At 52.3% G+C, this 16600-nt stretch overlaps 1 protein-coding gene and 2 pseudogenes across 5 annotated transcripts in view; 2 read left to right on the top strand and 1 right to left on the bottom strand.

The window, feature by feature from the left end:
- Window positions 1-16600, bottom strand: part of NRG2 (neuregulin 2) — a 198785-nt gene that overhangs the window by 30656 nt on the left and 151529 nt on the right. For all 5 annotated transcript variants that reach the window (XM_025292597.3, XM_044947595.2, XM_025292599.3 and 2 more), the window contains 2 exons: window positions 11507-11678; window positions 4023-4141 (listed from right to left, as the gene is read on the bottom strand). In XM_025292597.3, coding sequence (XP_025148382.1) covers window positions 4023-4141; window positions 11507-11678 — 291 coding nt within the window. The remainder of the gene's footprint in view (window positions 1-4022; window positions 4142-11506; window positions 11679-16600) is intronic.
- LOC102406547 lies at window positions 6000-6436 on the top strand (annotated as a pseudogene).
- Window positions 8952-9568, top strand: LOC123466163 (annotated as a pseudogene).

Raw genomic sequence — 16600 nt, 5'->3', positions numbered from 1 at the left:
GCTGTCTGCTTCACTGGTGAACAAACTCCAGGGTCTAGCACAGCACTTGGCATATAATAGGTGCTTAACAAATACTGACAAATATCTCTACCAAGCAATTAAAGACATCCGATTCTTTAGAGAAAGGTACATTCCACTACCATCCCAGGGTCTAGTCTGGTCTCCTTGGCTGCTGCTGATATCAGCATTACAGCATTAATTCAAGCATTGTCTCTTAGAAAATACAAATACTCATGAAAAATCATTAAGGAAATGAAAATAAAAACCACAGAGGTACCACTTCACACCCCCTCAGATGGCTGTACTAAAAAAGGATGGATAATAACAAGTGGTGATGAAGATGTGAGGAAATGGGAACCCCCCTACTTTGCTGGTGGAAATGTTAAATGGTGCAGCCACTTTGAAACACAGCTGGTAGTCCCTCAAAAAATTAAACATAGTTACCATATGACCAAGCAAGTCAACTCTTAGGCATATACCCAAGAGAACTGAAATATAAGTTCACACAAAAACTTGGACACAAATGTTATAGCAGCATTGTTCCTAACAGCCCAAATGTGGAAACGACTAGAATGACGCAACAACCCCAGTTGATGCGTATATAATGTGTATATAATGCATATATAAATGCGTATATAAACAAAATGCAATGGAATCTGATTCAGCCATGAAAATGAAAGAAGCACTGATACATGCTACAACATGGATGAACCTTAAAAACATTATTTTAAGTGGAAAAGCCAGTCTTGAAAGGCCATGTATTCTATGATTTCACATATTTCTGTGAAATGTCCAGAATAGGTGAATCCACAGAAACAGAAAGTAAATTCTGGTTGCCAGGGGCTGGGGGGATTACCTGGAAAGGTAAACCCAGGAGATCTCTATTAGGGCTCAGTGTCTTGGGGTGAGTGAGTTACTGGGGTCCTGAGGAGGCAAGGGCCAGGAGGGAGCTCATGCTGTGGAGATCTTTTCCCCACCATCAGCTACTGTAACTGCTGCCCTCCTATCCCTTGCCATGGACAAAACTTCTCATCTTTCAAGGCTGTGTCAATGCCCCTTGAGCAGCCGCTGCTCCCTGATGGCCTTCCTATGCCCTCTTCTGGTGGCCCCACCCCTGTAGCCCTGGCTTCCCTGGGGCCCAGGCGGGCCCAGTCAACCCTGGAATGAGTCAGAGGAGGGCAGGCACAGTTGCCCGCTACCCGCCCTCCACCCCCTCCTCAGGGTGGGGCTGCTGCAAGTCTTCTGGGCTCCATGGGTAAACAGGAGCTGAGCATCTCTACCCGGGTTAACGTTCCCCACAGGACCTCCTGGCCCCCTCCAGTGGCTCTGTCCACCTCCCCACATGAAGGGTAGGCTTGTGCCTGCCTGGACTGAAGGGTAGCTGAAGAGATGTGGTGTGAGGCTGTACATGTGTGGTGGTGGCGGTGGCTAGGTGCACAGGATGTCAGCCTCGACACAAAAAGCCCTGAGAATCCCAGAATTTTAGGGAGAAGGGGCTTAGAGATCACCTGGCTCAAACTCAGATGGGAAAACTGAAGACTCGGGAGGTGAAGCGACTCACTCAAGGTTGTACGACAGAACTGGAATGAGACCAAAGCTCGGGACTCTGTCCATAGCTCGGCTGCCCCACCGTCCTGCCTGCTGGAGGGACAAGAGGCACAGAGCCCTAAGGGCCCAGCCCAAAGCTCCACTGTCTGATCCTTGACTGATCAGAACCCAGGCTACTGGGGGCTCACAGAAGCCCACAGGCGGGGTGGGGCTGCATCTTATCTGAAGGATCTCACAACAGAACCCCGCCCGAGGCCCCAAGCCCTGTGCAGGAGAGAGGACATTACTGCGGTTTCCTTCATGGCATGGCAGCCTTTCTTCTTCCTCCACACCCCACCCCCTGCCTCCGATGTAGTTCTAGCAGGGATGTCACTCATGGTACTCTGCCCCTCAGGACCCCTTTGCACACACATGTGCGCCTGCCAGAATGGCATCGCACCCCCTGAGTGCATGACTGGGCCGAGCGGGGCACAGAACAAGAATCCATCCCCGTGACAACATAAATGGAGACAGACAGACCAAGCTATCTCTTTTCCCTGGGTGGTGCTGGGATGATGTAAACCCAGAGCTGTCTGAGGCCATGGCCTCCTCTTCTCAATCCTTTCTCTAAACGTGGGGGAAGCCCATTTTACAGGAGGAGAAAAAGAGGCCAACACATTGTGGGAGGGAGCACCCCAACCCCTGCTCTGAGGTCCAGGACTCTGTAGGGTCTAAGGTCAGTCCTACCTCTGGACTTCTCAGTTTTAAAAACCAATAAATTCCTCAACATAGTTTCATGTTGGGTTCTTATCAGTTCTATCCAAGAAAGTCTTAAAATGTAAAACAGGAAACCTCAAATCCCCAGTGGATCTGAGAATGCCTGCCCTCTCTGGCTGCAGGGGACGATGCCAGGCCCCAGCGTGGTCCACTTTCCCAGGCTTGAGACAGGCTGGGAGTGGCAGGAGGGCACGGGTGCCCCCACTGCCACCATGCCCAGGCTGGGCCGCGGGGAGTCAGGAGAGGCCCTGAAGCAGGTCTGTGGTCCTTCTGTGTTTACCAGGTGCTGACCCAAGCCTGGTGCTATGGTGGGCCCCAGGGCTGGAGGGGTAAACAGGCTAGACATGGCCCCATGGAGCATGGGGGCTCTGTGTTTGCCAACATCTTTCACATCATGTAGGTCTACCTGCTTGACTCTGGGCAGAATATGTAACCTCTCTAAGCTTCAATCTCCTAATCCATGAACTACACCATGGGGTTGAGTCAGGGCTCCAGAGGGAATATGGAGAGACCATTTGGGTCAGATTTGTGTAAGCTGGGCTGTGGGGCCAAGTTCTTGTTCTGTGGCTCCAAGGGTGGGGGCATGATGGAGTTAAAGTGCCTTCAGGGGCCATTGCTCTGGCCCAGGTGAGCAGGGCTGAAACCTGGGCCAGAGGTGCCCTCGAGGTGGGGTTGGAATGAAAAGAAAAGATGTGAGCGAGAGATCCAGAAAGAAGACTGACAGGGACTTGAAGACTCAGATCTATGAGATCCACTGGCAAGTGGAGGAGCAGAGAGGCTGGCAAGAGAGGGGGATCCCTCAGAACACAGGGCAGACCGGGTCTGAGCCAGGTTCTCCTCTGAAGGTGCAAGGCCAGGGTTGTTGTTAGACTGTACCGGGTGTGGGGAGTACCAGAAGGCTGTGTGGTAGAAACACAGGTGATGCATGCAGATGGAGGATTGGACTCTGTGATGGGCGGGACTGGAAGCAAACCCAGCAACCAGGTAACAAGTGGTACCTACAGGCCCGGTGTCAGGAGGAGGAATGAGAGCTGTGGGGCTCAGAGGAGGGGTGAGAGTGGAAGGGGCGCGACCTGAGGACAGATAGGCGTGGTGACTTCCCAGTCAAGGGCAACAACCAGAGGATGGCCCAGCAGGGGGGCTGCCTCTGTGGCAAGAGGCAGCTAAGGGTGCCATGGGCTCCTGACTGTGTACATTTCCCAGGGAGGGGATGACCGGTGGGAGAGGGGCCGGCCAACCCTGAGCAGAGGCTGCCCCCAGGGGTCCAGGGCACTCAGGCCTCCCCACTGTGGCCCCGCAGAGTGGGCTGCCTCCACTCGGGCGCCCAGCAAAGCCGTGGCAGGCGGCTCACACACACCCTGGGTCTGCCTCTCTCCGGAGCCCCGCTCCTGGCAGCCCAGCCTCCCATAATTGCCTTCTAAAAATATCCTTCTCCCACCCCCTATCTCTTGATTTCAAAATATTTAGTTTTCAGGGTATTTAAAATGAGAGCTGGCGGCTCTTCCAGGTCCAGATAACAAAGCTAAACATTTATGCTTCGACTGCGTTTCCCTGAATCGGCTCAGATCTCGGGCCTTGATATGGCAGCAGCGGGAGGGAGGGGAGTCAAGTGCAAGATGGATCATGTGTGGGCCTCTTCTCCAGGGCTGGGGGCAGGGTGACAGGGTCCCCCCACAGGACCCCTCTAGGACCCTTCCCTTGGTTGGGGGACCACCTACCGCTGTTGACGAAGAGCCGGCCCCTGACAGTGTCCTTCCCGAGGATGTTCTCAGCCTCACAGACGTACTCCCCAGCGTCCTCCAACTTCACCTTGTTGAACTGGAGTCGTGAGTTCTTTCTGGTTAGGGAGGGGATAAGAGGGGGTTAGCATGAGCTCCCCAGCCGTCACCCAGCGGTCACCTCTCCCTGCATGGCCACAGTGTCTGTGCAGGTGGATGGCAAGTAGACTTCTGCAGACCAACCGGTGCTGGGGTCTGGGTGGAATGCACAGAGTCCGGAGCTGGAGGGAGACCTGCACGCTCAGGAGAAACACAAGTTCTAAGTCTATGGATCCTCACATCCATCCCTTTTCCAGAACTGGACCTTCTTTGTAACCGCTTTTCCAGGGCAGGAAACTGGCATCCTTTGGGAGTCACAAGGACTTTAGCTTCTCCCAAGCCCGCCGTGTCTCCCCCACCCCCTTCCAGCAAAGCAGCCACTAACTCACAGCCTCCTCAGCCTTCCCTTAAAAGCAGCAGCCCCACCACTCTGGATAGATAAGGCCTGTCCCAGGAACCCAGGAAGGCCAATGATCTGTCAGGTTTCCATGGCAACTGCACCAGCCTCCCAGTCCTCACCTGTGGCTCTTCCCTGCCTTGATATTAGCCCTGCCACTAAGGGGCACTCTGTGGCCTCTTCAAAAAGTTTCCCTTCATTTACTCAACAGATGTTTATTGAGTGCCCTCTTTGTGCTGGGGGCTTGCATATCTCAGGGAACAAAAAAATCTTATCTTCAAAGCCTGACTTGACTCTCGTGGCTAATCTGGAGGAGGACCAGGCAGGACTGATGGGAAAACTGAGTCCTTGAGGGGTTTCTGGACTTGTCTAAGAATGCCTGCCAACAAAGCAAAGGCAGAGGTGAATGAGGAGCTAGAGCTGGTGAGGACATGAGCGCCAGGCAGCTCATGGGCTGTCTCCTGGAGCTTGATGCTTAGGCTAACACCTCTGTGGAGGGCTTCACACCCAGCCTTGCATGCCCAGAGCCGTGGGGCCAGGCCTGGGCAGGGATTCCAGTGCTGTGTGTGACTCCAGGGCACCTGGCCTGGCCTGTCCTCTTCTTTCTGAAGACCATGCCAAACCTTCCTTCCTTCCGTCGGCTTCCCTACACTTGCCCGCAGGAGCCTGGGCTCTGCAGGATCTGTTCATACCTCTCACCCCTCCCTCTGCCCCAGTGCTCTTTGGGGCCAGTCTAAGCTCTGGATAAAACCCTGGGGACCCCAGGGGGGAACAAGAAGTAGCATGAAAATTTCTTAACATGATGTAACTTCCTCCTCTTAGTCCTGAGTTTAAAAAAATCAGATTCCCAGAACATGCCTAGTGGGCTGGGGAGTGGTGGAATGGGAACCAGGGTAGCAGAGCTATAACGGCCCTGAATCCAGGGCTGGAGAAACAGAGCCATGAAGCTCATGGGGAAGGAGGGCAGTGAGCAGAGAGGCTGCGCCAGGGATGGAGGAAGACAGCAAAATGACCCATATCTCTCCCTGCGCTGTGCTTTGGGGACCAGTCTCTTGAGCTCCTCCTCAGCCCCTGATGCTGGGCTCTTCCCAGACCTCCTAACTCTGGGATCCCCCAAACCAGCCTTCACGAGCCTGTCTAGTCAAAAGGCCTTGTTTCTGTGATGATGTCCACACCGATGATACAGTGACAGCTGCCCGACTCCCTTCCACCCCTCCCGGCTCATGCCGGTCTCTGTCTCCTTGGCCTGTGTCTGCTTACAACCCTCTTCTGTCAATCTGAGTTTCTTCTCTTCATTAAACAGACCCCTGGCTACGACAGCATCTCCTCTCTGGCTCCTGCCTAATTAGATGCCAGGGAGCCCAGCTGCCCCAGGACCAGGCTTCTCCAGCTTCCTGGCCACCAGCTCTTCCTTAACACTAGATGAGCAGGGCAGGGGCTCACCTGGGGGTCTCAGGGTCAAGGATGCATAGGGGAGAAGACGTGCAGAAATGGCACCTCGCAGGAAGAAAGAAAAGAAGGAAAAACAGGTCATCAGCCTCGGCCCTCAGGTGGCTGAAGGAGAAAACATGTTTGGTGTGCCACATCTTTGCACCCTTCAGTGATACTTCTGTCCACATCACGGATCTTTCTGGCCAGGAAGCCATCTGCTGTGTAACTGAGGGGAGGAAGGTGAAGGCTGACCGAGGTGAGCTCTCTCCATAGGCTGCCATGTTGGCTGCCCCGAATGTAGCCTAGAGATGCAAGGAGCTGGGCATCACTGCCCTTCACATCAAATTCCAGGTCACAGGAGGAAACAGGACAAGACTCCTGGACAGCCATTAGAGCCCTTGCCCCAGGGATGAAGATTGGGCGAACTGAGCAAGTCACCGTCACCCCCTCCAATAGCACCCACAGGAAGGGGGTTCACCATCTGTGAATAGGACTCCTCAGATTATTGTGTTAATAAATTGCCTTGATGTAAAAAAAAAAAAGAAGGTATAGGGGACACAGAGATGGACCCTCCTTGTCACCCACTCATAGTGAATTCAAAGAAGCGTTCCTTACACCACCTCAAATGCAGGAGAATAAGGTGGAGCCAGGCTCACAGTTACCTGGAAGGATGGAAGCTAAAACCAGAAGGAAAGGCTTCCTGCATGGAGGAGTGTGAGGTCTGTGAAAAGGCCGGGGTGCAGGGAGAGCCCCTCCCCTTTGAGGAATCAGAAAGAGGGTAGAGGACAGAAACCAGGGCCCCAGGTTTGCTGAGTGCAGGCATCTTGGTTTACCAGCTGTGTGATGATCGCCCCAGTTCCAGGAAGGTGGCCCCAGCCTGGCACAAAAGGTTCTGGGGTCAGAGCTGAAGGGCGGGGCTCTGCAGCTGAGGAGCGGGGCCACTACATTCTCCTAGCTCCCTGAGAAGCCCCAGGTGCTCAGGGCCCCCTCCTACCTCCCTGGCAGGCCCGCTGTCCCTTGCCGGGCTGACCCAGCTGTCCAGTGACAGGCGCCCTCCTCGCCTTTCTCAGCCAGCTTTCTGCTGGCAGGGACCAGTGATCTGGGCAGCTGCCTCCTCCACCCACCCGCACGTTTTTCCCCAGTGCCTACCTCCTGCTGCCTGCCTGAGGGGCCTGTTCCAGCCTGCCCCTCATAAACAGGGGAACACGTGGTTCCGCCGGGGAAGGGCTCCGTGCCCAGGGCTGGGGAAGGGGGCGGTCTTCTCCGGGCACAGGAAGGCTGGGCTGAGACACCTCAGCGGGGCTGCCCCAGAGACAGGCGGCGCCCAGTGGGAGGGGCGTCTCCATAGACCCAGAGTGACATTAAGACAGTGTGGCCTGGGCAGAATGGAGCACTGGGAGGGCTAGAGTGTGCACTGCAGTGTGCGCAGAGGAAAGATGATTTTGCCAGAAAGGAGACTCTTGCCCCCAGCCCCCAGACCCCACGCCAGATGAGGTGTATGTGTAAAGGTGGCGGTTCTCCGAGTCACAGTGAGGGAATGGGAAATGACGGAGTGAGGCGCTCTCCACCACAGCCCACTCTTCCAGCCCATAGACTCACTGCAGGGAGCAGCCCCGGGGCAGGATGGGTGGAGCCAGGCAGTTTGAAATGTGCCCAACGGGACAGGATGCTGACAGGAAGGGGGCAGGGGGCACACTCAGGCTGTCAGGAGGCCTTAGTACCCCCAGGAGACCTAGGGGATACATCCAGGCCTTGTGTGGGGACTGGGTGCCCCATCTGTCTGCTGACACCAGGGCCTGACCAGGACAGTCACTTGTTCGAAGGCAAGGTCAATGCAACAGGTGTCCTGCCCAATCCTACGCCCCCTGCACCCAGGAGAGGTGAGCAGATCCTGCAAGATCCTTGTCAGTTCACACGGAAAGCAGATGACCTCCGCCAGGCTACACAGGAGACAGGGTGTGTCTGGGGGTGGTCTCAGAGGTTCTCATGCTGGGAGAAACAGCCTCCCACCATGCCGTGAAGCCGTGTCTAAGGCACCATGGGAGGAGATGTGAGAGCTTGCTGGGGGAGCTCAGGAGGGTGACCCAGAGGGTGTGACATTTAAGCTAGGCCTTGGAGATTTTTGCGAAGGACAAGGTGAGAGGAGCGGGTGCTGCCAGCACAGGGAACAGTCTGGGCCCAAGCCTAGGAGTCAGGAGCACCGAGGGGGAGAACAGCGAGACGGTGAGTTATAGGCCAGGAAGGGGAGCATTAGAAGAGCACCACGGCCTAGGCTGTCCCTGGCATACAGCAGACTCTCAAGATCTGCCAAGTAAATGAATGAATGATCAGATATGTGCCCTGTTAGAAAGACCATCCCCTGTCAGAGCCACCGGGGTCAGTGAACCTGTGGACCTCTAGAACTGCAAACAAAACCAGGCATACGTTTTATGAAGAAAGGGTCTTTACCAGACCCTCCGCTAAAGCTAGACGAGAAACGGTGAAGATGGGGCCACGCCTGCTCCACCGCTGGTGCATTCCTGGCCTTGGGTAGAGTCCCCGGCACACAACTGACGCTCAGCACACATACGCGCAAAACAGAAGTGAATTCACAAAGGGGCCTGTGGCCCAGAAAAGGCGGGGAATGGCCAAGAGTGAGCCGGTGGAGGACAAGAGGCTGGAGGCAGGGAGAGCAGAAGTGGGCGGGGAGAAGGAGGCCTCCTTTCTGAGACCTGGTGTCCTCCTGGAGGGGACGGCATGAGGGCAGGCACTGGGCAGCAGGCAGTCTGGTTTCGCCACAGCCGAGAGGGAAGTGCAGTGGGGCAAGGCAGGGCCAGAGAGGATGGGGGAGAGGCAAGACCAGGGCGTTCTGGATTAGAGATGTCTGGGGCTTTTCCAGTAAGCAGCGGAGGTGACCTCTAAAAATAGTTTGCAATTCATTTGACCCAGAAATTCCCACAAAATTGTGCAAATCAAGAAGTTCCAATGTTTGTGTTCATTTTCAGAACACTCGTGAAGCCACGCAGGCCATTAAGTGTATGCATATCTGAGAAGCCACCAAGTATCAGAAGGATGTCATTTTAAAGAAGCTATGTGTGCCATTCCATTGTTACAGTGGTGGAGTGATAGGTGTGCACAGGCCAAACAGCAGGGCTGGACGCAGGGTCAGTGGCCCAAAATGAGCATTGAATTTTTACTGTACGTGCTCAAAACCTCAGAGAGTAGTGCTGAACTTAAGAGCTTAGATGTAGATTCTCTGCTCATTGAGCACATCCAGGTGAACAAAACCTCCAGCCTGTGGGGCAGGACTTAGAGAGCTCACCGTCAGATCAACCCATACATGAGCTCTCCCTGCCTCATAGAGATGGTCCTCACTGGAAAAGAACAGATTGTTCCTAAACCAGAAGAAAAGGTTGCATGGAAGAAAAAGATATCCCAGAAGAAACTGAAGAAACAAAAACGTATGGCCCAGGAATACACACTGCCAAAACAAAAAAAGCAAACAAAAGTGAAAAAAAAAAACAGATAAGCATGGGGAACCTCAGGGGTGGTATCTAGCTGGCAGTATGGATTTGGAACTCAGGAAAGGGAAAAAAAGCCATCAGACTAGAGATGGAGGCTTGGGGTCATCAGATATGAGAGGGTGAATTCACCCATGGGTGAAGAGCTCTGGGTGAAGAGCAAAGCCCCAGACACAGAAAAGTTCCAGCATTCATGATGCCTGAGAGAAGGGGCTCAGAGGCACAAGAGGATGAGGAGGAGGCGTACAGGGGCAAGGAAGCAGGTGGCACACGTGCCAACGGCTGCTGGGGGGCCTGGCAGCCAGAGGGCCCCGGGAGGGGCCTGAGGTCACCGGATCTGTCAAGAGCTGCAGCCACAGAGAGTATTGGGATTGTGTTTACAGGGCAGGTTCCTGTAGAGCAGAGGTATGGACGATGAGCCAGTGTGGAGTCAGTGGGCAAGAAACTTCCTCCACATGGTGGTGAACGGCAGGAGCGAGATGGGCAAGAGTCGGGGGAGGAGGAACAGGAGACGGCAACGTGGAGAGAGAGCTTTTGGAGGAGAGGCGGTGTTAGTGGTTTGTTGGGAGAGAGAGGGAGAATTCACCAAAGAGAGGAGTTTGTTGGTGGCCCAAGGGCTCTGAGGGTGCGTGTGCAGGAGGGTGTGGGTGAGTGTGAGGGTCACGTGTGGATCAGGAATGGGGGTGAAGACTGGCCACGTTGTGGACTGTTCGAGCGTAATGTGGGCAGCAAGAAGCACCCCCACTCCTGACTTCTGCTGTCTCAGGGAAGTGGGGGGAGGCCATCTTCCAGAAAAACAGAACAGGAGGGAGACAGGCCCCAACAGCCTGGGAAGCCAGTCTACTCTTCTCTCCAGCTTGCAGCCAGGCATGGCGGGGCAGCGGGAAGGGGTGAGGGGGCCTCAGAAGGTGACTTGATGGGCAATCTGAATTTCTTGCTAACTCCATTGACTGGTGACATCCCAGAAACCCTCCTCCCAATTTCCCTCAGAAAGCAGTGTTTTTTTTAGCTGTAAACCTTTGATCTGAACCAAAACCTTCTTAAATCACTTTCTATTTTCTGCCTGGACCACTTTCCAGGGTGATGGGTCCTGTCTTTGCTCCCTGCTCATGGAAAGAGGGTCAGAAAACTGCAAGCATCACCCAGATCCTGACCCCTTCCCTTCACAGGTTCAGACACTAAGGCCAGACGGCAGGATGTATACATCCAGGGCCTCCCAGCAAACCAGGAGCAGCCTGAGCCCAGACATTTTTCCCATTGCTTTTGGCTGTGGGGCAGGCTGGAGGGTCCTCTAAAATCATTTGCATTTTGGGGGGTGAGGAGGGAATGACAGCCTCTGGGGAGGAGCAGGAAAGGCTGGGGTGCCCCTCAGCCAGAGAGGGAAGCCTACTGTACCCTCAGAATCTGCAGAGTGGAGGTCAAGCTTGTTCTGCCTTCTGACAGCCCTTCAGGGGCCGTGAGAGGCAGGAGAGAGGTGAGGGGCTGCCCTTGGATCCTTGGCTTCTCTTGCCTGCAGCCCCCTGTCTGACCAAGATGGAAGAGAGACCACCTTCCACAGCCCAGAGACCCTAGACCTTCTGATTCTCTTCCCTGGAGCCTTGACTCAAAGACTTGAGACAATTTCCAAGTCACAGGCGAGCTGTCTGAGATTTCTCTGACACCAGTCAAAGCCATGGGCCCCTCCCCTCACCTGGCTCCCTGCCCAGTGACAGCTTGCTGAGCTGAGGAACTGGTGCATCATCACCCATGACCTCCTAGACACATTATAGATCAGAGTCCTTTACCAAAGACTGCCCAGTGGTGGGCTTCAGACCCTGTGAGTCCTTTGAAAAGTTTTATGGACAAGAGGGGACTTCATAGTTAAAGCTGACTTTGACAATCAAATGGCCTTCAGCCATCCAGGGATGTTAATTAAGGGGCTACCATCTGCAAGACACTGGGGCAGCATGCCAGAGCTGGAAGGAGAAACTGGGAGCCACAAAAAAGGGAGATGGGAACTGGTTCCGTGCAGGAAGGAGGCAGGGCGGCTGGCAGACGGAGGGAGGGATGTTGCTCACCTGCCATTGCCATACTTGATGCGGATGTCCCGACTGCGGTTGAGCTCCTTGCCGTCCTTGAACCAGCGGTAGGAGGGCAGAGGGTTACCTGCTGCTGCCTCGCACTTCAGCGATTGCTTCTCACCCACCTGTCCCGTCTGGCTCTTCATCTTCTTCAGCTTGGGCCGAGTGGCTGTGGGGGTACAAGGCAGGAGGTGAGTGTGGAGGTGCTGAGACAGCGCCAAGCATGCACAGTGGGGAAAGGGCCACTGTTCTAGGGGAGGTGGGGTTTGATCCTGGGGAACCACCCTTCCTGGTGCCGTTTCCTAGTTCAAATCAACAAGCCTTCACCAAGGGTCTGTGATGCTGTCAGTGTGAGTACTACCGATGGAGAGTTTTCCTTCATGCCTGGAATGGTCTTCAGAGCTTTATACACAGTAACTGATGAAAATAACCCTGTGAGTTCACTGCAAGGATGAAATCCACTTACAGATGGGGAAAACTGAGGCTCAGAGTGAAGTCACTTCCCCAAGGGGATGAAGCTGGAATTCAAACCCAGGTCTCCTGGACTTCTAATTCTCATCCCAGACCCGCAGGCCCATGGTGGACCCAGAGGAGACAGGTGGACCAGAATGACGGATACAGCTCCTGCCCTCAGGAAATCCAGTCTGGCAGAGGAGCTGGAATCTAGCATCATAGCAATCATGGAGGCTTTGGGGTACTGAAGCCCAGAGGTGTGACCCCAATGGAGGCTGGGGAACAGCTAACTCAGCTCAAAATCAAAGGATGGGGGAGCTGGAAGGGAGGGAGGTGGTCTAAGCTGTGGTTTATCAGAATCACAGTGGTCGGTGATGTGAGCTGACCTTCATGTGTGAAGTGGCATGGCTGTGTGTGGGGTGGGGCCAGGGGCTACACTGGGGGACATGAGCCCAACCAGGGCTGCAGGGCTGCAAATGTCAAGCTAAAAGGCTTCTCCTCTTTGTCTTGAACACCATTCTATTTCCACATGCCCCAGTCTCCCATGTTTCATCTCCTTGCTCCCCTCCCTCTACCAACCTATTAAAAAAAGAAAAGAAAAAAGTACTCTGTTCTTAGGAAGGTGATGACAAGCCCATGTTCCCTGCTGAGTGTGTAATAATTCCACTGGGACAGCCCTTGACAGGACACCAATGCCTTTGTGTGTGCCCTCATTTGGTCACTGAGCTCTGTAAGGCAAGCGGTATGCTGACTCAAAGGGTGATGATGACATTCAGGTTAAGAAACTTGGCCAAGGTCACATAGCCAGGCAGCCCAGAGCTGGGACCAAAGCCCAGGTGCCTGGATGCGCAATGTATCAGGGTTGCACCTGGCTGGTGTCTGATTCTGTAGCCTCAGTATCTCTATTTGAGGAACCTAGTTGAAGGTAGGGTCTGCTGGGGCCAGAGAGCTGTCTAGTGACAGCAGACCCCATCTAGGCCACTGGTCCATCCCCCACCACCTCAGAGCCACAGCTTGAGCTGGCCCTGGATAAAGACAGATGAGAGGGCCTGGCTATAGATGGGGGCCTCTCAGTGAACCTAACCCTGGGCTGCTGCTTTCAGTAGGGAGTAGATGAGAGTAGGGGCCTTCCTGGTGGCTCAGCAAGTGAAGAATCTGCCTGCAATGCAGGAGACACAGGAGACATGGTTTCGATCCCTGGGTTGGGAAGATTCCCTGAAGGAGGGCATGGCAACCCACTGCAGTATTTTTGCTTGGAGAATCTCATGGACAGATGAGTCTGCCAGACTACAGTCCCTGGGGTTGCAAAAAGTTGGACATGACTGAAGCTACTGAGCACGCCACACGTACAGAGAATGGGGTGCATGGAAAGAAAGGGATCCCAAAGCCTTAAAAAATACAGTACATAGGCTCAAAAAATGGTGCTTGTGGAATGGTTTTGTTCATTTTTGAAAATTAAAAAATACAAATGGATAAAAGAAGAAACTAAAATCATCCATTATCCTAGAACTCATAAGCAAAACACACACATACCACACCTACACATCTATTTTTAAACAAAGTGGGACCAGTGCCAGTAACATGTTTCTTTCATTTCATTAACCTTGGCATTAATTATTAATAACAAATAATTCCCAAATAATAACAAATAATTCCCAAATTATAAGGCAGTCATCTCCAGAGAGAGGATAAGAGACATTAACTAAGAAAATGGTTCCATGAGCAACTCAGTTTGGGAAACCTGAACTACGCATTAAAGAAGTCTCTTCATCAGCTTTGATATGATTCCCCAAGTAAGAGTCCTGGAGCTTTTGGGGGAACCCTTAATAGCATTTCAAGGAAGTAAAGTTATGTGGAATAAGTTCTAGAACTTAACTTGTGTGTGTGTGTGTGTATTTATAGGTATTTAAACATTTTAATAAATATTACATTCACATGATTTAAAATTCAAGAAGTGAAAAATGGTATATGACTTACACAAGTCTCCTTCTGATTTCTGACCATGGCCACACAGTTGCCTTTCTAGGAGGCAATCAATTCTATCAGCTCCTTTTATGTCCTTTCAGAGATCTTTTAAGCACAAACAAAAACCCCTAGGATTCACACACAGTTTTTTCTGTAGCACCATTTTCAAGGTTACATAATATTCCTATATGGGTACACCATAATGTAACCAGTTCCTATTGTGGGGGAATTTAACATACAGTCTCCCCTGCCTCCCTACACCTCATCACAAACAAGCCCAGAGGAATATTCTTGCAGCTCTATCCAGTGTATATATTCAGTGCACATTGTCCTTTGTATTGATACATATCCAGTGTATTCTGCTGTACGGGCAGTGAGGCTCCTGACTCACACTGCCTGGAGTCAAATCCAGGCGTTGCAACTTGTTAGTTCTATATCCTCTGTTGTTTCATTGTTTAGTTGCTAAGTCGGGTTCGACTCTTTTGCGACCCCATGGACTATAGCCCGCCAGGCTCCTCTGTCCATGGGATTTCCCAGGCAAGAATACTGGAGTGGGTTGCCATTTCCTTCTCCAGGGGATCTTCTGGACTGAGAGATGGAACCTGCATCTCTTGCATTAGCAGGCGAGTTCTTTGCCATCTGAGCTACTAGAAGTCCTCAGGCCATTGTCTTAATCCTTTTGGGCCTCAGTTTCCTCAGAAGTGATAAAAACAGCTCCTACCTCATGGGATGATGACTGGGAGGATTATATGAGATAAGGTATGTAAAGCCTGGTATGCATAGAGCATTTAAGAAAGGTTGGCTATTATTGTTATTATTATCCACCATTATTTCCTAAGGCAATCTTCCTAAAAGTGGAATTGCTGCGTCAGAAAGGGGTGGGATCTTCCTCAGTTTTACATGTTGCCAAATTGTGTTCTGGAAAGGCTGCACCAGTCTGCCCTCCCACCAGTGAATGATGGTGCCTGTTTTTTCCACACCCTCACCAACACTAGGTATTATCATGTATTTAATCTCTGCCAATTAGCTAGGCAAAAGATGATGCCTCTTTGTTGTTTGATTTGCATTTTTTTGATTCCCCCTGGTGAAGTTGACCGCTTTTCCTAAGTGTACTGGCTCATTGTATTTCTTCTCTTTGAATTGCCTGTTCTTGTCTGTACTCTGTTTTTCTATCAGGTGCTCATCTTCTTACTAATTTGTAAGAGTTCTTTATAAATATTAAGGTTGTTCACCTTTTGCTACAATATTTCCCTCTCATTATTTGCTCCTTACATTTTAAAATGCTAGTTTATTGTTTGTTTGTTTGTTTTTGAGGTTTTGTGTGGGTTTTTTTTTTTGTGAGGTTTTGTGTGTTTCAATCTGTGGGACTTTCTGGAACTTCATTATTCTAATGTGACTGAAGCCCTGCCTCAGCACCCTTCCCCCTTGCCTACACCCCACCATCCTCCTACTGCTTGTTCTGGGGACCCCAGTCACTCTTTATCAATAATTGTCAACCCTAGATGCTAATGAGAACCAAATGGTAGTGGTAGTAGTGAAAGTCGCTCTGTTGTGTTCGACTCTTTGCGACCCCATGGACTGTATGGTCCATGGAATTCTCCAGGCCAGAACACTGGAGTGGGTACCTTTTCCCTTCTCCAGGGGATCTTCCCAACCCAGGGATCGAACCCAGGTCTCCCGCATTGCAGGTGGATTCTTTACCAGCTGAGCTACAAGGGAAGCCCAAGAATACTGATGTGGGTAGCCTATCCCTTCTCCAGCAGATCTTCCCGACCCAGGAATCGAATCGGGGTTTCCTGCATTGCAGGCGGATTCTTTACTAACTGAGCTATCAAGAACTAACTAGGAAGCTAGTATGTTGGTGCCTGGGACGTTTTCTTGGACATTCTGAAGCAGGACCTGTGAGAGAGGGTCCAGGTATGCAGGTTTTAAAAGTACATAATAAATATGTAACATACTGTAAGCAAAAGCACATAAACGTGGAGCTCAGTGTCTGGCTGCAAGATGAACACATCTTTACAGGTGGCTTGACTCCAAGGCTGGGTTGGCACCTAGTGGTCTAACCTCTTGGTCACCTGGTGACCTGGTCACCTACAACTAGGCTCCACCCCCTCCTCACGAACTGAGGACACAGAGAGCTCTTCTCAGGTTCTAAGGTGCCTCCTTTCCTTGCTTGGAGAGTGTTGATATTCCCTGCAGTTCTGAGATGAGGGAAGCCCCTGACCCTACCCTCCCGACCCAGGCCCGCTTCCTCCGAGTGAGCCAGGGTGGGGATGGGGGGATTATCTGGTGGGAAGAGGCGGTGCTTCCTGATAGGAGTCCTGGTGCAGTACTGAGCCCTGAGCCCGTGCCTACTGCTTCCCAGTCGCAGTGATGGCGGCACAGAGACTGATCCAGAGACAGCAGGCATGACCGCAACTCAGAGGGCCCGGGATCAGGGGGCTTCAAGGTTGTTCCCTTCCACCGTGGGAAACCCAGATCGTAAGGAGCCACCCCATCTGGTGAAACCCTTCTGTCATTCAGCTACTTCTTGACAGTCTTCTTACTTTAGAGCAACCCCATCTGGTTTGCTTGTTCCACATTCATTCATTCATTCATTTACCCTATTACATGCCAGGCACTGTCCTGGGTCCTGAGTGTATAGTAGTGAACAAGGCAGATAAACGTCCTGCT

This window comes from Bubalus bubalis, chromosome 9 (genome assembly GCF_019923935.1).
Source record: "Bubalus bubalis isolate 160015118507 breed Murrah chromosome 9, NDDB_SH_1, whole genome shotgun sequence".
NCBI classification, from domain to species: Eukaryota; Metazoa; Chordata; class Mammalia; order Artiodactyla; family Bovidae; genus Bubalus; species Bubalus bubalis.
Note: the sequence above shows the minus strand (reverse complement) of the source record. Positions and strands in the feature narration are given on the sequence as shown.